Genomic DNA, 21,759 nt, shown 5'->3' on the forward strand with positions numbered 1-21,759 from the left:
TAAATCTGAAACCAAGAGGAAATAACAAAGAATGCACCAAACCTCAAAAAACCCACCCAACTTTGGTTTAGAAATTGAAGGTATATTTTTTCATAAATGTGAATGCTTTTAACCTGCTGTAAGTGATATTTAAGCCCCAATTTCCACCTTTTTTTAAAAAAAAAAAAATGTTGTGGTGATTAGAACCATGAAGATGTTCAAGACTTAGGATGGCTTGTTTTTAATGAGAGATACATGATGTCAAAGCTGAGACCTCCGTATTTAACTCACGCAGTCTGATCACACTGCTACTGCTTACTCCCTAGAGGTGCCACCCCCCCTTCATCTTCCGAGGACCCCATAGAAGAGGATTTCCATTGTGGGCACCTTGGCAAGTAAGCTCTTGCTTAAACAAGCAAGCTGCCCATGCTTTTAGTATCACAGGACCCCGAAGAAACCCTCTGTTTGAATAAATATTGAGATTTGCCTTGCACCTCTGGGTTCACTAGGCAATTGAAGAGGCATCAAGGGTTTCCCAGTGCTATGTGGTCAGGTCCCAGTGCCCAGTGAGCCCAGACCATCCATCTCTCCAGCTGTTTCCATCTCTTACCTCTCTGCTGGTGAAGAGCTAAGGGTGTACAAGGTCTTGCTGGCTAGCGATCGCTGTCACTACAGAGGTCTTGATCCAGGCACCAAAACTTTGGGCAGCTTGAATTAAAACAGAACCAAGAAGGCTCTTTGGCTACTTGTTCATCCAAATCATAGCTGTCCTCTACTGCGCCATGGCTTGTTCTGCATCTGTCATGCTGCAGTTTGTCTCCCCTCCTTCCTCACTTCCTGATGTGCTTCTGGCTGGCCACAAAGCATGAACTTTGCTATCTGAAGCTGATAAGCTAAAACACATCCTATGAAAGCAAACGTAATCAAGAAAGAAGCAACACCCAGGTGTCCTTGCAACTGAGAAGGTCTGCCCTGGGTCATAGTGCCAAATACTTGCTGGTCTTTGCTTCCATGTTAACTCAGCCACCCCCAGGACTGATGGGGGAAAATGAAAACATCCCTCTCCCCAAAATATTGCCAAACTTGATGTAGAAGTGAAATACGGGAAGTGAGAGCAAAGTTGATTTAATCACTAGCCAGCACAAAGGCTCAGAGTCCTGTCAGTCCCATGGGCTTGGGCGCAAACTCCTGCCTGGGGGCCCTGCTGTGCACCACTGGCATGTGGCAGGGACCCAAAAAGAACCATGCTCTGAAGAGGTGTCAGTGCTTGCAGCAGGCAAAGGTATGTTTGCCACAAATGTAAGTCCCTGTTGTTCAAGGCTACAGGAGGCACAGTGCTAAGAAGGTGCAAAGGCTGATTTAGCAGGACATCTGCAATCAAGCACACTGCCAACTGTAGCTGGGAAAGGATCTGCCTTTCTGCAGAGCCCATCTGGCATTCTGTTCCCTCAAGTCCTATTTCTGCTCTGCCAGTCCCAGCACACCTGGAAGAAGAGACGAGTCCTGGGGACACTCCTAATCCTACTGTCATCCTTCCCCCAGAGCAGCTGCCCTGAGAAGAAGGTGCCATGCCTGTGGGCTCCCTCTTTCTCTTGCAGCTCTTGCCTGGCTCCTCTGCCTGATGGCTGCTGCTGCTGGTGTTTGACTTTCTCACTCCCTGCCTGCCTTGTTCTCCTGTCACTGCCTCCTCATTCAGGGATTGACACACCAAGGGATGTATGTTCCTGATGCTCATAAATCCTTGGAGAGTACAATAGCACCAACTGCTGATCTCACCCTACTCCTTTTTAGTGCCTCTGTTTTAACCAGACCCCCTCTCTCACTTCCTAGTTGCTGGGATCTTTGTCCTCACAGCTTTTTGTGTCTCTTCCGTTCCCATTAAGGGTCTGGTACTGGCAAAGGCTTGCAGATATACTCTGTGTGTGTGTGTGTGTCCGTGTGTGTGTCCGTGTGTCCTTCTCCCTTTGCAAAAGGCATCTCTGACACCGTCTGTGGGAACTTTCCCCTCCCCAGTGGCCCTCACCCCCTGCACACATGTGCACACACCCATCTGAGCCTGTCAGTCCTGACCTTACTGTGTGTGTCAGAGGAGGACATGGTGGCACTTCACCTTGCTGAACAGCATCCCTCACCCAGCCAGGTTCACTCACCTCACCAGCTCTTGGTGCATCAGCCCGTGAATTCTGTCTCCCCCTGCCCAGGTGGGCTCACTCCTCTGCCCCTCGCTGTATCTTGGAGACTCGGCTTGTTGGGAAGAGCAGCACAACCCTTGGTGTTTCCTTGCTGCTGTCTGACTTGACAGCAGGTAAAACCAGATTACTGGGGTGTGTGTCAGAAGCTACACCCTGATGCTGCAGATCCCAGCATGCCTGCCACCCCAGAGTGCTGACTCCAGAAAACAGGAGCAAGGACCCAACAGAATGAGGGACTCAGGGACCTGGGAAGGCAAGAAGAGAGGTCAAAAGCGTGCTACAGCAGAGGGGCTGCTCAGGTTTAAAAGGATTGACTGATAAACGCCAGTGCTCTTCAGACTTCTTCGTGCAGGGAAATGTGGAAGAGCACAGCAAAGGGGTGGAACCACACATGGGGTCATGGTGGAAAAACTATAGCAGGGCCAGGGCAGCCGTGTTTCACTTTCTGAATGATTCAGACGGGAAAAGCAGAAATCTCTGGGCTGTGTGAAGAGTTTCACTTTCCAGGGTGGTGGGGACATCTGGCACTGCCCAGGCCCACTGGGGGAACGGCAGGGTTTTCTCCCAGGACATTTCAGCTCCCCAGTTGCTCAACTCACTTTTTCCTGGACTCCCAGGAGCTCTTAGGAAAGGGCTACCCACTGAGAAGAGGGGCAGCCACCCAATCACACCTGCTTAGGAGAAGGGCAAGGACTGTCTCTCTTGCCATGGGGAAGAAAATGAGGGGGGTGAAGGGAGATTTGCCAGGGAAAGAGTTAAGAGAGCCAGGGAGCAGCCGGGCTGGTCTGTTTGCTGTAGCTATGTGGGCTGCAGGGTAGAAAAGAATTTCCAGCCTGGAGGAAGCAGATGAGGGAGGGTCTTCAAGGACATCAGTTGGGGATAAGGGAGGCAGCGGGTCTTCCCCTCTCAGCTCCCATGAGCCGTCATTGCAGGGAAAATCTCCGGCTCTCTAAAGGGCTTGGTGACAAAGCGATGACGAGCTGGTGGGTCTAGCAACAGCTGCTTGGTGCTGCCAGGTTTTTCTTGCGTGGAAATTTCTGTCTGCTGCTGACTGGGTCTTGGACTGCTTCCTGATGATGAAGTGACTTGACTGTGGAGGAAGACAACCGGATCATCTGCTGACAGGAGAGCAGAGACCAGGGGTCTAACACTGATGCTGTCCCCAGCCATGTGAGCTCGCTCTGATGGATGCCCACCTCAGAGCCCTAGTTCAGAGCTCTCCCACAGTGCTGCCTGACCTGTGGGGAGGGACCAGCACTGGCGTGGGTGCCCTGACAGGGCCAACTCAGCAGGTTTCTGTGGGCTACTGGGTCTCCAATGCTGGCAGACACACCAAGGCAGCCCATGGTCATTGTTTGGGGCAGGGGCTACCCGTGCCTTGCAGTGCTGGGCTGGAGCTGCTGTGAGAGTGACTGTTGGGTGCAGGAGGGGATTCAGGTGGCTGCTACACCCTGACTGAAGGTGGAGGTTTGCTGGGGACAGGATGGAGATGGTGCGGCTGTACGTGGCACTGATCCCTGTGCAGCATGTCCTTGCTGTGACCTGGCTGTAAGTATGCTTCACACTTGTACTGTCTGGATTGGAAAGTCACCTGGAGAGGTGCTGTCTCTCAAGAAAACAGGCAGATCTGTGAGAAAAGGGTGAAAGAAGTAACCTGGGCAACCCAAAGCCAGCACATTAGAAGGGGCATCTCTGGGAGCATGAAGGGAGAGGGATGGTGAAGCTGAAGAGGTGGATACCAGGATGAGGAGCAGGAATATCCAAATTCAGCATGGACAAGAGGCAGCACATCCCCTTCTCTGCCCTGTTTCTGCTCTAAAATAAGGCTATAAAGGGCTAGTCCTCCATAGACATGGCCCTGGCTCTAGCCGATCTGTGACTGAATCTCTCCCTTACCCCACAGGTACCTGGCCAAGCAGCCTTCTCTGAGGGCCATCTTCCGGGATCCCCGTGGCTGTGAGGGTCTGATGGGGCTGGTAGAAAAGCAGGTCCGTGTTTGCTGGCGGCAGGTGGAAGCCATGGATGCAGTGAGGCGAGGTGCAGAGTTGGCTGTTGAGGAGTGCCAGCACCAGTTTCACTCTTGCCGGTGGAACTGCTCCACACTACAGGGGCTGCAGGTCTTTGGCAAGGTCACCATCCAAGGTCAGCAAGGGGGAAACAGTGAAGACAGAGGTGGCATGGAGTCCCTCCAGTGTGCCCAGAGGATCCCCTGGACAGATTAGCCTTTCCTGGGCTAGTGTGCAAGTGTCACACTGGACCCATCCCCAGAGTGACCAGTGCCTTCCTCCACATGCTAACAAAGAGCAAATGGAACCAAATGCACATGCTGTTACAAATATTAATGTTCTGGCTAAACTTCTTCCTCATTTGGTCAGGCTTGGCTTTTTAGTCCCATCTGGACCATTCTGGGTACCATTTCTACAGACCAGTAGATCTTCTCCCTCACCCTGCCACCAGCCCAGATGTTTGGAGCAGCAGCTCAAATCAAACCTTTTCCTCTGATGCTAGAGTCCTTTTTCATTGCATATCAGAGAAAAAGGATCTACCTATGCCCCCAAAATAGCACAGAACAAATTTTGCATTTGTTTGGGCAGGAGGAGCCAAACAGGGTCTCTCTGGCTTCTAGAGACAAGGCACCAGAGTCCTCCCTGAAAAACCCCTCTGTGTGGTTCACTCAGCCCCTGGCATCCCCCACCACAGCTCCCCTTTCAATTCCCTTGGGGGCTGCTGACTTCTCTCTCTCAGTGGGATTCCCAGCCCAGGAAATGAGGGTGCCAACAGTGGGGGCAGTGAGGCAGAAGGATCCCACAGAACTGACTCCCTCACTGGTTCCAGGCCTTGGGAACTGCAGCATCGTGCCACTGATTTCTCCTGAGCAGTCTCTATCTGAATACATCCTTCCTGCATGCAGTCACATCTCTTTCCCCTGTGCCATGTGCTATCAGTGCCTTCCCCCTCCGCAGACTCATGCTATTTCTCACCCTGGTGCAGGCACGTGGGAGTCTGCTTTCATCCACGCCATCTCTGCCACTGGCGTTGCCTTTGCTGTGACTCGTGCCTGCAGCCGTGGGGAGCTGGAGAAGTGTGGCTGTGACCGCAAGATCCGAGGACTGAGCCCTGAAGGTGAAGGAGGAAGCCAGTGCCAGGAAGGGGGTGGCAGAAGAGAAGACCCATGGGGAAGACTTTCACCAGGGGAGGAGACACCTCCCTTCTCCACGGCCCTCAGCCCTTTGGGAGTTCCTTCCAGGGCTTTTCTTTCTTCATCTCATGGCCACTTTCTGCAGGTTTCCAATGGTCGGGCTGCTCTGATAACCTGTCGTACGGGATTGCCTTTTCTCAAGCCTTTGTAGACAACCCTGAGAGGAGCCGTGGCATCTCCTCCAGCCAAGCACTCATGAACCTGCACAACAATGAGGCTGGGAGGAAGGTAAGGGCAGGAACAAGGGCTGGGAAGGAAGCCAGCTTCAGGGGCTTCTCCCTGGTTAGGCGGGCCTTGGTCCATCTCCCCTACCCCAAGGAGCAGTTCAGGGCAGCCACAGGCTCTCTGTGTCGTGCTGCCTTTCCTTCCCTTCCCTTCCCTTCCCTTCCCTTCCCTTCCCTTCCCTTCCCTCCCTTGCCCTGATCCTGCCCTCCAGCCCTGTGGGAGGTTTTGGGGGGAATGGTGGCTGCTGCAGGGCCTGCAGGCATAGGAGGGGTGTCTGGGTCTGGCTGACAGCTGCCTTCTGCTCCCCAGGCTCTCCTGGCCCACATGAAGGTGGAGTGCAAGTGCCACGGCGTGTCAGGCTCCTGCGAGGTGCACACATGCTGGAAGGTCATGCCTCCCTTTCGCAAGGTGGGCAACATCCTCAAGGAAAAGTTTGAGGGGGCGACGGATGTTCACCCCAAGCGGGTCGGTTTCCACAAGCTTCTGGTGCCCAAGAGCTCTCGCGTCAAGCCCTACATGGCTCATGACCTGGTCTATCTTTTGGCCAGCCCAGACTTCTGCAACTGGGACCCCCGGCACGGGGTATTTGGCACCTATGGCCGTTGGTGCAACTGGATGTCGCCGGCCATGGACAGCTGCGAGCTCCTGTGCTGCGGCAGGGGCTTCCACACGGCTCAGGCAGAGGTGGTGGAGTAGTGCAGATGCAAGTTTCGCTGGTGCTGCTCCGTCAAGTGCAAGCAGTGCCGGCATCTCGTGGAGGTGCACACAGCTGCCGTTGAAGGGGAGCACAGGGGGTGACTGCAAGGCCACAGGGAGAGGGTGGCCCTGAGGGAGGGACACAGGGAAGCAGGGGAAGCTGTGGGGGAGACACAGAGCCCCGCTGGAGAGCAGCCCTGGCTCCGCAGGCGCCATCAGCTCCCCACACAGCACCGTCTCCCAGACTCATTGGGCTTTTTGTGGTTTTAATTATTTTTCTGGATGGAAGTTTGGAGGACACAGGCCCAATAAACCCTTAAACTTAGAAATAAATGAGCTGCAATAGAAAGCAAAGTGCATGCATCGGGTCCTTCCTCACATGCTGCGTTTAGGATCTGGAGGGACCGTGGATTTGCTCCCTCCCACGGGCTGGGAGGGGACGAGGCCATGCTGGAGTCCTCATGCTCAATGGCCACACAGGCTGCAGTGAGTGAGAAAAAACAGGGAGCAAAGCAGGGGAGAGTGGGGACCCCACTCAGACGTGAGAGGGGTCACTGAGGGGTGTAATAGAGCGGCAACATCAGAGAGAAGGGAGCAAATTAGGTTTTCCAGGTAGATGGGCTCTTTATACAAGAAGACTCATTCTTAGGAGAACGAGTGGTACAGGCCTACACAGGGAGGGAGGTGAGAGATGGTTGGGGGTTTCAGACAAACATGCTCAAGCCAGTGGCTCTAAATCCAGGTTCTCAGGGCTGATGCTTTCTCCAATGCTCCGCTGAAACTTTGGCTGGAGAAAATGTTTTCAGGAGGAGTTGCAGCAGGCATCACAGTGAAATATTGCTGAGTGAGGGTCCCCTCATGATGTGCTGCTGCCACCGGCACACAGCAGGATCTTGGAGGATGAGAGCTGGCTGGCCAGCAAAGGGTCTGGAAAGAGCTGTCCAAGTCTATCCAGGCTCTTTGCCCCACCACATCCCCAGAGACCCTGCTCCAGAGCCTGGTGCTTCCTGCACATCCTCCTGCTACTCTGCATCACCCCTTGGAGAGGCTGAGGAACCTCTGCTGCCACTGTTGCACCTTCTCCTCTCCCTCCTTCTCACTCAGCACCTGATACGTCTCGTTTCTGTGGCAGCCGCGGCGAGACACCTGCAAGGAGAGCCTGAGTTTAGAGGACTGATATCACTCCCCATCCTTTCCCCAGGGAAGGAGGATCCCCATGATGGATGGCATTTAGAGGCTGGGATGATGGGGGCACCAGAGGGAAGAGGGGAGAACCAGATGGGAAGTGAGAGTGAGAGGATGATAGCCAAACTGTGTGTTTCCTAAGATATAAGCTAGTCCTCTGTCCTGCTCTGATGTTCTTGTTTTTTATTACCACCTACAAAGCATCCAGTAGACAGGGAAGACCCTAACCTGAGGGGATATACATCCTGATGGGTGGGAGGCTCCCCAAAGCTCCTCTGTCTCCACATCAGGTAATGGCCTCAAGTTGTGCCAGGGAAGGTTTAGACTGGATATCAGGGAGTATTTCTTTGCAAAAGGGGTTGTTGGGTGTTGGAATGGGCTGCCCAGGGCAGGGGGGGAGTCCCCATCCCTGGAGGGGTTGAAGAGTCAGGTTGACCCAGCGCTGAGGGATCTGGTGGAGTTGGGAACGGTCAGTGTGAGGTTAATGGTTGGACTGGAGGATCTTCAAGGTCTTTTCCAACCGAGATGATTCTGTGATTCTATGATCAGTGACTGTCTCCACTACCATCTCTTACAGTGTCTGTGCACATCCCACTGCCTCAATTACATCCCAGCTGCACTTGGGTCACTATTTGTCATCCCCCCTGCACAAACACACCTAGTTCTCTCCTTCTGAAGGGAAAAACAGTAGGCCAATGAGGCAGGGACTTGGGGCTAGCTGTGGAGGGACCAGCTGTGTAGGAGAAGGCTATTTAAAGGGCAGCGCAGGCTGCTTCTCACCTTCTGGTTGTAGAGGCTCTGCTGGAGACACTGGTGGCTCTTGAACACGCAGTAGCTGGGGTGCTGAACTCCTCCTGAGTCACAGATCTGGGGAAATGGGAATGAAGGACAGAGAAGGAAGAGGAGAAGGAGGGATGGGAGCATCCACTGGGCACCCACCTTGTGTGGGTCATCTCCGTCTTGGAAGGCAGTGTACTCTGCCTTCAGCCAGAGGGTCACACGAGGGTCCTCACAGCCACGGATCGCCATCCGGCTGCACCAGTATTCCATCCTCAGCCCTCTGGAAAACTCCATGCCATACTCCTGTGAGGTCTCTGGAGAGGTGATCTGCAAAGGGGTGGGATAAATAGAGCCATGCTTCTTCCTCCCTTCCCCACCACCCAGTCAAGACTCCTCCTCAGAGGCCAGCAGGACATGCAGCATGCTCGGTACCTTGTTGCCTGCAGCCCGGTGCTGGGCTGAGATCTGAGGGCTGATGTAGGGGATGAAGCTGTTTGTCTCACAGTGAACACGGTTCAGGTTTCTGATGTTCTGACACTGTTCCAACTTCAGTGAGCAGAAAGCACAGTCAGGGCACAGGTCCATGTGATGCCGCCCGAGGCTGTCACACACCTAGGGTGGATGCAGTGAGGTCAGGAGGGAAAAAGGAGACTGAGGAGCTCCTATATCCCTTGCTTGGAGCTTGCCTCTCTGGTCACCCAGGTCAGCTTCTCCCAGGAGGTGGCACCTCTCTGGCTGTTGGAGCACTGTGCGCAGCAGTGCAGGGAGCCCTGCACACAGTAGGGATCAAAGGTGGACATCAGCATCTTTACCGAATCTCCAAACCCAAGGATTCTTTCTTCCATCTCCTTCCAGGCCTCGGTGACCACTGACAAGAGACAGTTTCCCTCCAGAATTGCATAGCACAGGATTATCACTGCCTCATCATTCTTCAGGGCTAAAAGGCTGACAGACAAACGGACGAAGGAAGTCAAGTCTCTTGTCACAAGCGGAATAGACCTTCAGTTAAAAACTGAAAAGGGGGAAAACAATCCCAAAGCATAGCAAAAAAACCCCAAAACCAACCCTCCCAAAGAAACCTTGGACTTCTGGCCAAGCCACATGGAGGAATGGGGGTGTTTGCAGTCTATATGTGTCTGTGTAACAGGGGTGTGTGTGCATTCAGGAGCACATGAGAGGGACTGGATGAGGAACACAGCTTGAGGCACTTTCCCAGGGGCCCTGCAGCAGCTGCTGCGTAGATTTGTCCATCTGAGTGCATACCAAGGAGGTGTCTGTTGGAGGTCTGCTGAGTGTTGACCATGGTGCAATGCCATTTGGGTCTGGAGTATGTAACTTATTCAGCCTTCCTCCTGCTTGAGTCAATGTATTTGACAGAAAGGGGAAAAAATTGGTAACAATGAACTAACTGTTCATCCCAACCCTCATGGGAAGCTAAAGGTATAAAATTTAAGGACAGTGGAGCAAGGGCAATAAGAATATTTTACAACTCAGGAACAGAAGAAATTGTACACATAGTACAGAACTGTTACTAGGCAGGGGTGGTATGAATTATCAGCAATGATGCAGAAGAGGTAAAAATGCTGATTAAATATTTGTCTTCTATGTCTGGAAATAAAGTAAATGATAAATAAATTTTTATCTTGCAGAAAATAAGAAAAGGTAAGAGCAGCAATTGCTTATGATAAAATGCTCTTAAAATCCATGCATGGGCTAACCTGTATGGAGAAATTTTCCTAAAAATAACTGAAACTTCTTGGAGACCTTCAGATTATCCTTGAGAAAATAAAAAAAAGTGGTGGAGAACCTGGAGGAAGATCGTGAAGATCAGATTTCATAAGGCCTGTAAAATTTCCATCTGGAGCAAGAAACTGAAGAACCTTTAATTAGCTGAGCAAAGACACTAGTGGGTGGCCACTCAGTCAATCTATACTTCTACCAAGATGGGGATAGCTGTAAGACTCTCTTCATCAGAAGATGGAAGAGTAATGACTTTTAGTGACTGTAATTTGGGGTAGAGATCCATTCAAACCAGAAATTAACTGCATGTTTCTGACAACGAGGGTATTTAGCACAGGACCAGCTGATGGGTTGGTTTCTCCAGAGACTGCTGACTTCAAAAAGATATCCCAAACTTCTCTTAGGAGAAGGATCTGCAGCTCAGCCACATGATACTGTTTATGCTTCAGAGGTCACTAGGCATGGCTTCATGTCCTGTGCTGAGCAGGAAGGCCAGGGTGAGCGATCAGAGCAATTGCCAGGCTTGAAGGGTAAAAGCAATCAACCTCCTGCCATTAAACTCTTGCGATTACACGGTGTGTGAAGAAATCAAGCTGTAAGGAGTGACTGGTGTTCGCAGATCCATGGATGTGTGAGAGGCATAGACCGTGCCCCAGGAACACGCAGGTTCGTGGCATTTGCAGTGGGCTTGGGTGTGTGCTCACATAGGAGAACGTGGGTGAGCATTAGAACTACTAACAGGACGAAGTCTTGTGCACCTCCTTAACAGATCCCTGGGCCTTGCCACACACTGTGGATGAAGGAGCTCACATCATGTGCTCTGCACTTGCAGCAGGTCAGAAACAAGTGATCCTGTACCCAAACAGTTCACACTATCCAGCAGCAAATATGTCAGGATTTCTGAAGGCATCTTTCTCACTTAGATATTACAAGAGAACCTGGAAAACCTTAGTCACAGAAAGTATAATGAGTGCTAGATTTTTTCAAAAGACATTACAGTCAAATTTGTTTTATCACAGTGCAGCAGATGCTGCTCTAGCCTGCATGGAGGCAAGCGAAGATGTTCCTTCAACATGCTGTCCTGTACTGCACTGTGGACAGGCTGCAAATGGAATTCTGTGGATACAGACACGTGAACAAATTACCATGGTGCTTCCCCACAGCTTATCAAACACATCCACTGAAAAACCAAGGACAGCTGAAAACCTGGAAATCGATGTATTGCAAGCCTGTGCATCTCTTACTGCGAAACACCACAGTGTGACCAACCTGGTCAGAGGTTTGTGGAGGGAAGGTCCGAGTTCAGATAAGACAAAAGAATGCCAGCTGAGGACAGCAGTGACAGATACCAACTCTTTCAGGCAAAGCTGGAAAGAATTAAAATGTGCCAGTAAAAAAGAGAAGCAAAGCCCACCTATCCTAAAGAGAGCACTTCCAGAACCTGTAAGATCCTTTATGTCCACTCCTCTGTCTCACGTCTTCACATGATCCTTTTTTTTTTTGTTTTGTTTTGTTTCCTCTGTAAACACTCAGACTGTTTATGATACCAAGAAGAACAGGAAATTTTAAATTTAGAGAAAAAAGTCTGTGCTCATCCCACTTGAAAATCTTGTCTAAGGTTGTTCAGTTCAACCCCCTCAGCATTTTTCTGTGACTGGGAGCTGGACCCTGCTGAGAGAAGAACCTGTGACAGCCCACAAGGCACACCTAGCATTTCTCTTCCATAAAGGTTTGCTCTTTGTCTGGGGATTATCTAACACTGACAGTTTATCTCTTAAGCAGTTGTAGCCCAGGAGAACAAGTGTTCGGTCCACTTTGCTGATAAATGTGTGACAGCCGAAGGGAGTCCCTGACACCACTCAGGTGCTTGACTGCTTAGGCACAGTTGGATCTTTGTCTCCAAGATTTGGTAAACTGGCTGGGTGATCTTGATGGGACTCACAAATGTCAACTAATAACCCTGATAGTATTCTTATCTGAAAGAATTTATCCACAAATATGCCATTATTGGCTATTGTTTCACTACTTGCTTGTTATTCCAGTGACACATTGTGAACTGATTGCTTCTTCATCACATCAGGATGATCAATGCAGTAAAGTGAGAAGTGTGTTAACATTATTAAAAATTATATGAATAGCTCTGGTGTTTTCATCACTGAAGTATAAAAAAGAAGAAAACTGTCCAACTTGATGTACTTTTTAAAAAATAGCAGATAAATAACCTGAGGCTTAGAAAGCAACTGCTAATAAATGGGTTTAACAGCCTTTGCTTTCTCCAACACACGTACTGGTCCAACAAGTACAGCCCGAACAAGATACAAATAGACGATTACAGGCAAAAGGGGCAGTACAAGGGAACTCGGCTCCAGTCTTTTCTAAAAAGAGCACTTCCATAAGTAGATCATAAGGAGCAATAAAACATCTGCTGAGTGTTGATGACCTACTTGTTCAGAACAGGTGCAGTCAGACACGGGTAAGAGCCTCTGCTGCACAGCAAACTTTAGGTTTATAGACCGTGTTCGATGCGATTGGCTCATGCCAATCAGAAAGCCTCACATCCCTGCGCACTGCCTGCTGCCACTTTGCTGTTGGCCATGTATGCAGATGTACGTGAACTGTGTTCATAACATTCCCTCATCCACTCAGGAAATGGCCACACCATCAGCTCGAGGTTAACAAGAAGTTCTGCTGCTATCTGCATCACATCCATTTCCTCCTCTATCTCTGTTCTCCATCTCTGCTGGGAGGTTTTCTGTCCCCACAGTTTCAAATTTATCAGTTGGTTTACCACCTCTGGGTGAGTGAGATATACTTACATCATCCCCAAGTGACAGTTCCTGAAAGCAGCTGAGAAGTGTCTGGGGAATAGGTCCCACCCCAGGGATGGGTCCTGGGCTCCTCCCTTGCTTGCAGGCACCTGCAATCCACCATGCAGTGGCACTGGGTGCCCTGGAGGATGTCCCTGAGTTCCTCTCTTGGTGATGCCCAGTGCCCTGGTACTGCAATTTGGTGCATCCAGCCACTCTTCCACTGCCTTACAGCAGTGCTGGGGCTTTGTACTCTATCACAGAGGCATTGCAGGCAAACGGTACATGCTTGGCAGAGTAGAACAGCACTGCTGCTGGTCCCCTGCACTCATTAACACGCTGCTGAGCTGTTCATGGATGTGCGGAAGTTTCACCATGCATCAGGGAAAGTGATAGGTCTGTCTAAAGTGATTTCCTAATGCAAATCTCTCCCCAGTTTAGCAGTTCTGCATGTTAATGTCCTAACTGCTGCCCTGGAAAAAGCCTAACAGGTAGTGGAAGGCAATGTTTCAAAGTGAATGTGAAAAAATATAATTAAGAAAAATCTGTTGGCCAAGGTCAGTAATTGCTCAAAGGCAAAAAGAGAAAACCTCAGATAAAAGCCCATCTTGCTTTAGCATTTCAAGTTGTGGAGCAATACACATAGAGCCTACTTCAGCGGTATCTCTGAAGAGTGCTGGTTAACACATCCACTTCTCCCTCAACGCAGTGACAAGGATTTGGGCCATTAACTTTCAGCTGCTGAACCTCCCCAATACTGGCTGGCTGTGTGAGGTGGAGTGAATACCTGAGGCAAGCAGAAAAGAAGATAAGGAGCAAATAGCAGCTTTCCAGCACTATATAAATTCTGATTTAGGGGAGTTGCTGCAGGAAACTAAAACCACTAAGGCAAAAGTGTTCTTAACATCTTCAGACAGAAAAAGTGATCTTGGCCTGCAGGCCAAGGCAGCTGGCAGGCTGCTTAGGTACCTGACAGATCAAACCCCATGGCTAACCCAGTGCAGGAGCTATTGGGAGAACAGGAATGCAACACCTGCCCAAGGGCTGGGGGAGCACATACGGTGGGAAAAATTGTATTTCGTAGATACATCTCTCCTGCTGAGCTGCATGATATTGCAGCCTTTTACCATTTTTCCCCTGGGACACTGAGAGACCTCTGCTTTGGAAGTCCCAAAAGCCTGGAAGCATGTGAACTTCTTCTACCCTGGTGGCGAGAAGACAACCTGCGTCATCACGACACCCCTTTCACAGCTAGCCATGCACAGTAGCAATATAGAGACACTAAATTGGGCCCTGGCCTCACTGAATATCCAGAAGATACCTCTACATAATCCCCAAAGTGACAGCTAGTTCCTGAAAGCAGCTGAGAAATGTCAGGGGAATGGGTCCCATCTTGCACCACCAGACCCAGGGTCGAAAAATAATCGTGAATGAGTGTTGATAATTCAAAAAGAGTGTTCTTTCTGAGGATGGTATTTTTAATGAAGGATCTGGTCTTAAAATGAAATCTGCCAGGGATGAAGTATATAAGCACCACATGGACTGTTTGAAGGGGTAAAGCAGGAGGAGGAAGGTGCAGCCGCCGGGAGGACTCGTCTCAGCCTTGCTGGGGAAGCTGGGCTCATGTGAACCACAAACATCCATAAGCAAATACCAACAGGATGAGGTCTGTATCTGGGGCAGCTGTGACACCGAAAGGGGTGTAGGGGTCGTAGTGGACAAACACCTCAACAGCGGGAAGCTCTGGGAAAAAGGGCAAACACAATTCTGGTGTGCAAACAGAAGAGCAGGGAAGGGAAAGGAAGTTGACCTCCTTCTGTGTACCCAACTGCTGAAACCCATCACTGAACAGTGCTCACAGAGCTAGATTGTGTGGATGTTTTAAAGGGACACTGAAAATTGCTGCAGAAAATGAGTTGCGCAGGCTTTACAATGTAAGAGCTACAGAGAACTAAGAGCTATAAGTAACTTTGAGGAGAGGAAAGACTGGGAAATAAATATCTCTTTCTGGGGCAGAAAGCAGTGTAAGGACTAAAAAGTGAAAATAAGTGCAATAAGAGACATTTTTTTCCCACCATAATGAATCACTGCTGGCAAAAAGTCCACAAATGCGTGCTGCAAATTCTTCAGCTTGTTATGTTACTACCTTTGCCCTGTGTCTCTCTAAAGGCCACGGTTAGCTTTGTCAGGTACTAGGAAAGATAGTAAAACTTTCAGAGCAGCTGCCATGAGCAGGGATGAGCGAGAAGAGAAGGTTGTCCCGCTGGACATAAGATCCTAGGGAAGACACACAGCCCTGGGTTTGGTGCCCATCACAACTGTGCACACCTCATGTTAAACCAGATACTGAACGGCACCTGTGCACACTGACCAGTTCCACCCAGCACTGCTCCTCTTGCTGAAATGGAAATGCCTCAAAGCATTTTCCTCCTTTTTTAGGTCATGCTTTGAAGTCCCTTTGCAAGGAGGCAGGATGTGGTGAGGAGCAAAGCTGACAGGCACAGTCTATCTCACCTTTTTATCCTCACTTGAGTTTAAGCTTTGCTTAGCATGATTGATGGGGCTCGGCTGCCAGGTTACAGACACAACAGTCAGCATTAGTGTCTTTGAGAAACTGCAGCAGAATAGAGAGTGTCATCTGCAATCACAGCAGTCCCTCAATAATCCCAATATAACTAAATCAGAGCAAGGCTCCATTTCAGAGGCAGGGAAAATGAACATATCCTCAATGAAACAGAATTTTGCCTTAGAGTACATACACCAGGAAAAATTTGCTAGGCTGCAGAAGCCTCCTACAATATTAGGAAGAAGGATGACATAAGTTACAGCCTTGCAAGAGAACAGTTATAGCTTAACAACATGATGCAATTCATTTTTAGGTGCAGAAGTGAGATCTCTGGTTCAACTGTAGTATTATGCAATGTTTTTAATAGAAACCACAGATGTGCAATCATGCACAAAACCTGTGCACTTGCAGGATCACTAGCTCGCAAAAGAGCAAAACCGAAATGACTTCTGCATGAAAACCACATCCAGACAGCATTTTTTTTTGCTCTTGGCAAGCAAAATAATCTTTGCATCTCAGTCAAAGGAAGTGGTCCTCAGCCACAAGGTACTAAAGCATCAAAAAGTACATTTGAGCAAAAACATATGATCCTTTTGCAGGTCTTTTTTGTTTGGGCTCACCAGCCCCAGCTGCCTGAGGACAGAGGCAAATGGATCCTGGCAGATCAGCTGAGAAGAGCTCAAGATGCTCGGCAAGCTCCTAAAGCATCCCTAGGCCAGAGGAACTAAGAAGGTCGCATAAAAGGATTGCAGCAAGCTGGACTGTTGCAGGGCCCTGTGCTGAACTGGCATATAGCAGCTTTCAAAGCCAGAACACGGCACCAGAAACCCTTTAGGAAGAGCAATGCACAGATCCAGAACGCAGGGAGGTGCACGTGCCTGAGAAGCAGTGATCCTGCACAGCCAGGAGCAAGGCTCTGTGCTCCTGTCTCCATCTCCTATCCCAGGGCTGCTTTTGGGCTACCTGGGTGAGGACAGAGCACTCCTTAGAGAGCTCCTTGGGTCAGACTGTTTTAAGAAACATCTGCTTCATGTTGCATGCAGAGAGGTGAGGACCACAGTGAGACACATTTACTCCAGCATCCCAAGGACCCATGTTCACAATTCCTGCAGGTCATCCAGACTCCTGGGAGACAGGAGTTGGGAGAAGGATGAGTGCAGAAGTGTCTGCACACTGCAGATGGCTACAGTGTGGGGATACATGTGCATGGGATAAAGCCCTTCCTGCAGGTAACGTCCGGTCTAAATGCACTTTGCTCAGGACAGTAACACTGTTGAATGCTAGCAGTGCTGGATCACCCTCTTGCTGATCACTCTGTGCTGGAGTGGGGGGTGTCTGAAGGGTTCTCTGGGTCCATTCCTACTCTGTATGGGATGGTTTACTCCACAAAGCCTGCCTGTGCTCAGGCACGAGTGCCGTGGGGCTAACAGCCAGTGTGCGTGAGGACAGCCCTGCATGGATGGCAATGTGGTACCCTGCTGAGCAGGGGGCACGGGTCTTCCCCTCACCTGCCACGGGGGACTGTTTCCTGCATCCACTTCTCGGTGCTGCCTGATGTGCTCCCAGGGCTGGAGTCCATAGAATAGCCCTTGGTGCCCAAGGACTCCTCCAAAGAGAGGGCCAAGTGGATCAGCTTCCAGATGCTGCTCTGCAGGCGTTGCTGCCAGGACTCCTCTGCCTGGCCTGGGGATCCCAGACTGGGAGGCAAGGAGGCAGGCGGAGCAGTTGGAACTGGAAGGATTGGTGGGAGCACAGGCGGCCTCCCATCCTTTGGGGGTCTCAGCAAGCCCGACATGGGCAGGGGGACCTTCTTTGGCAGCGGCTTCTGATTCAAGAGTGCGTAGGAGTACTTCAGGAGAGCGTCCACTCTGGTGCGCAGCAGGTTATCAACAGACAAGCGAGAATCCTGAGCCAGAGCTGTGGAGAGAGTGGGATAGGGCAGGCTTTCTGAGGCCAGTCAGAGAGCTGCCTAGGGGGAGGAGTAGCTACAGGAGATCAGCAGGCGAGCAGGGGTGCCCAGCGCAGCTTGGTGCCGCCGTACCTTCTTCCATAGGGGAGCCTTTGTCCCTTGTCAAGGATCCCACAGCATGGGGTTGCTCTGTCAAGAGCTTTTTTGGAGGATACAAACTTGGACATGGGATTCGCTGAGCAGAGGAGAGAGGGAGAAACATGAGCGCCACTGTCTTATCACCCCTTCCTCCTCACCCCTTCCGTCTCCCAAGAGATGCTCCCTCCCCACCCCGTCCCGAATCCCGCTCCCCACCTTGGTGTAGAAGTGGTGCTTCAAGCAGCGGTACTGGGCGAACTCGCAGAAGGTCTGAAACCACGGTGCTTCTGGGAATTCAGAGCAGACTGGCCCTGGAGAGGGGTGAGAGAGAGATGGGAGCAGGCTGCAGGTTTTGGCGGCCTGGGCGCAACAAGAGGTGGGGACCTCTCAGATCGCTGTTTTCAGAGCTGCCTGTGGTCGAAGGGAAAGTGAAAGCTCTCTGCGCCCAAGCAGCAATCACAGCCTTGTGCTGTTATAGCTCCCAATCCCAGGTGCCACATGCACTTTCCACCCAAACCACCCAGGGTTTCAGTTTGTCCTTCTGCCTTTTTTCACATGGTTATCTTCCCTTTTACAGAGACCCAAACCTCCTATTTTCAGGATCTGATAAGGACTCTGTTATTAGTCCTTGAAGGGTTTTATTTAAAAAAAAAAGGCAAGTAGTGATGTAATGGGTTGAAGATAACCAGACAAGAGGCTGGGAACACCAGAGGACTTGATATCTTCAGGGCAAAATAGTTTGTCATTGATTCCAGCTGTGCAGAGGATGGAGGAAAGCCCACAGGGCCGAGATGCTGCTGACAAAGCCTGTGGCCGAACACACATGCACCATAGTCTTAAGCCAGCACTGCCAACATGACTGGCTCAAAAGCTGAAGCTCTTCCTGCAGTGATCGCAGGGTAGCTGAGGTCATGCAGGAGAGCTGAAAACCCTACAAGATTTGGGGAGGGGGGGTAATCCTGTGCCCCCTCTGCTCTATGAGTGCATGGCCAGCTCTTGGCGCACACCAAACAGGTCAAGCACTAGCTTAGATGGAGGAGGTTAGCAGTGGAATTACACCACTCTCCTGTTAGTTGCTTGTACACCATCTTCTACATTGTATGCCCTTCTACTGTGCTGAGCATACGGCTTCACCAGCAAGAATAGAATTTCAGGTATCCGCTGGTATCCCAGCATAGAAAAATGCCCAACATGTAGGGAACACAACAGATCTCCGCCCTGTCCTTTGGTGATGCCTTATGAAATCCCTCCAGGATGCGGGGGACATGGACTTGGCCAGTGCAATGCCCACATGTGCAGACTGAGAGCTGCAGAGTTACTCTCCATCACACAGCCACTGCTTGTGAAGGAGTGTTGCTGCTGTTGGGTAGGGTTGGAAGCCCAACCACTGGCTAACCCCAGTGTTAGCCTGGCTCTCCTGGGCCAGGACTACATCCTCAGCAGTGCATACCAGGCCAGGCTTGGAGTTTTACAGCTTACTGTGTCCTGTCACAAACCGTTCCTATGATGATACAGGAATTTCTATTTTATGGTGGGGGGAGAAGAAAAGCACATTTTCATTCCAGCATCTGGGAAATGAAGGAAAATTTGATACATATAAACTTTCCTGTGGGCTCTCTTTGCGTTTGTCTTGATTTTCACCATGGCTTCAGTTCTCCCACAGCCTGTTGAACGCTGATGGCATGGTCTGACAAGCAGCTTGCCTCCTTTAGCAATGATCCCTGTTTGCTCCTTTCTCTCAGCTTATCTCCCCTATGGAAATACTCATCTTTCTTTGAATTCTCTGACCTTCCTGCCAAGGGGAGGTCTTCCTAGCACCTAGTTTAATCAATATGATCTTCTGTCTCTCTCCTCTGCTCCTCATGCTCATGTGTTTGCTGTAAACAGCTACAGCTTCTGCTGAGTATCAGGAAGCCACTCCCTTGGGCTTTGTGGCCACCTCTACCTGCAGAACCTCCCAGCATGACGGGGGTGGGAGGCAATTAATTAACAATTCCATCATCACTAAAAGATGGAATCAGCCAAGATATTTGCATACACTCATCAGGAAACATCCTCCTGTCTCTCAGCTTCCACTGCAAGGAGCATTGAAAGGCTACATGTAGGTTTCCCTTGTTTAAAACTCAAGGTAATTCAGCACTGCACCTGAAGAGGCACAATTAATGCTCATGAATATCTTGAATATCTGGATGTAGACAGCGCTGCCATTCATCTGTGAGGACCGTAGAGACAAAAAAAGTGAGGGCACATGCTCTGTCGCATCTGCTCAGCCTCTTAGCCTGGCTGCAACACGTGCCAGATAGACCCAAAACTGGAAAAAAGGGAACACAGAGGGGAATAAAATCTTTTGGATGGGTCTGTTGGGCTGAGGGATGGAGGAAAAGAAGGCAAAGAGGGCATCTTGCAAAATTGTCCCACCTCCTGGCATTCCCAGGTGATCCTGCTTTGGCAGCTGAGCCTCTGGAAGTGTGGCTCGATATGCCAAAGAGCACTGCCAGGGTGCTGGGCATCACTGAGAGAGGAGCCAGAAACAGCCCCCAGGGGCACCCAGTGCCACAGCATGGTGGATGGCAGGTGCCTGCAAGCGAGGGAGGAGCCCAGGACCCATCCCTGGGTCTGGTGATGAGGGGTGGAACCTGTTCCCTGACACAGCTGCCGAAACAAGCAAGAAATAGTTGTCCTCAGGCTGAAGTCCAAATAAGCACAGTTGGCTGATCATTCAGTTCATTGACGTTCATAGCTAAATATAAAGGCATATTTTTTTATGAGAAAATTGTTCCTATTTTTTTTCCTCTGAAGAAAAATACAACAGAAGTAGTCCCAAGTTTTTCAGCTGCACAGATATAATTATGCCACTTAAATTCTCTGATGCAGGGGTGCAGGGAAAGTATGACTGCAGTGATTTAAAGGGTGCTGTTGCTATGGCGCTTTCTGAACTGGGATGTTTCTTGGCTCCTGAAATGTTAAACACTTAAAGAAGCAGCTTATCAGCTCAAGCTTTCTTAAAGGCCCACGAGAGCCCATGAGCCAAGCTTCTGTGTTAAGCCTCAGATCAAGCTGGAAGCAGCTGATTGGGTTGTAAGAAGAGCAGTTGTGAAGAGAGAACTTCAGAAAACTGGCCCGCTTTTTTCCCCTGCCGCCCCACCAATGGAGAAACTCAAGAGCTCAGCAAAGGGCCACCAAAGTGGCCATGGCTTTCAGACCATGACCTATGAAGAGAGGCTGGGGCAGCTGTGCTTGTTCAGCTGGGTGAAGAGGAGATGGGGAGGTGAGCTAATGGCAGCCCACAAGGACCTGAAGGAAAGCTACAAGATGACAAAGTCAAACTATTCTTTCATTCATTCTTGCTTGTGACAGACAACACGGGTAAAAAAAAAAAAGCAAATTCTTGCTTTGGAGGTTAGGACTGGCCTTTAGGAAAAGTTTTTCTCTCCAGGAAAGCAGTGCAGTATCGGAAGGGGTGCCCAGAGAGGCCACATAACCAAACTGCCTTGCACAAAGCCAGAGTGCTCTAGTGCTGGGAGTGTCCTGCTCCAAGCCGGAGTTTGGGCTGGAGACCCATTCCAGCACCATTCCTGCAATCCTGTGGCATTTTGGGGAAGAGAAACAGCTGGAACTGGACCAGCTGGGGGAATACTGGCCTCTGTCTCTGGATATGAGGTGATGTCCCTACCTTTGGGGATATGGCCATGGTTCTCCTTCTGGTCCAGCTTCAGGATGGCGGGGCTGAGGCAGCCGTGTGCCTGCCGCAGCTGGCAGGACACATCCGCCTTCCAGGGCGGTTGCAGGCTGGCAAAGAAGATTTGGTACTCTCTGTCTGACAACGGGCTGCCGGGAGCAGGAGGCACTGGCAGAGCAGCAGAGGACATCAGCAAGGTCAGCAGCCCTGTGGGAGAAGGCAGATTGCACTTAACCCTCCTGAACGGGGACAAGCGGTGGGTGGAAATGGAAGAGTGGCTGGTGGGGCGGCTTGCTTCCATCTGCTGGTGCTGAGTGAGGCAGAGGGATGAGCTGGCCTGAGGTCTCCCTCCATCACCCCTGACTGCAGGGCTCTGGGGGTGCCAGGAGTTCTGGGGCAAAAGGCAGAAAGAAACGAAAAAAGCAGGGGAAAAAAAAGGGGGGGAGAAAAAAGAAAAAAAAAAAGAAAAAGGGGGGAAAAGAGGAAAAAGAATAAAAGAAGAATATTAAAAATAATTAAAAAAGAAAAGAGAAAAAGATAAAAAAGATTAAAAGAAAAAAGAGGGAAAGAAGGGGGAAAAGAATAAAGGAAAAGAAGAAGAAAATAAAAAATATTAAAGAAAAAAGAAAAAGGGAAAAAAGGAAAAGGAATAAAAGAAAAGAAG

The 21,759-nt window shown here is 50.2% G+C and overlaps 2 protein-coding genes across 2 annotated transcripts; one reads left to right on the plus strand and one right to left on the minus strand.

Annotated features, from left to right (window-relative positions):
* The first annotated feature begins 4,138 nt into the window (after nt 1-4,138).
* LOC113486790 (protein Wnt-4-like) lies at nt 4,139-6,291 on the plus strand. The gene is made up of 4 exons (XM_026861047.1): nt 4,139-4,313; nt 5,163-5,294; nt 5,456-5,598; nt 5,905-6,291. Exons 1-4 carry the CDS (start codon nt 4,139-4,141, stop codon nt 6,289-6,291), a joined length of 837 nt encoding a protein of 278 aa, XP_026716848.1.
* Nucleotides 6,292-7,023: 732 nt separating this feature from the next.
* Nucleotides 7,024-21,285, minus strand: ACRBP (acrosin binding protein). The gene is made up of 9 exons (XM_026861010.1): nt 21,090-21,285; nt 17,633-17,727; nt 17,411-17,513; nt 16,878-17,286; nt 9,069-9,201; nt 8,689-8,868; nt 8,416-8,583; nt 8,257-8,343; nt 7,024-7,131 (listed from the first exon to the last, which is right to left on the minus strand). Exons 1-9 carry the CDS (start codon nt 21,283-21,285, stop codon nt 7,024-7,026), a joined length of 1,479 nt encoding a protein of 492 aa, XP_026716811.1.
* Nucleotides 21,286-21,759: the final 474 nt, after the last annotated feature.

The sequence above is a fragment of the Athene cunicularia genome, assembly GCF_003259725.1.
Source record: "Athene cunicularia isolate RWA chromosome 1 unlocalized genomic scaffold, athCun1 chr1_part1, whole genome shotgun sequence".
Classification (NCBI taxonomy): domain Eukaryota; kingdom Metazoa; phylum Chordata; class Aves; order Strigiformes; family Strigidae; genus Athene; species Athene cunicularia.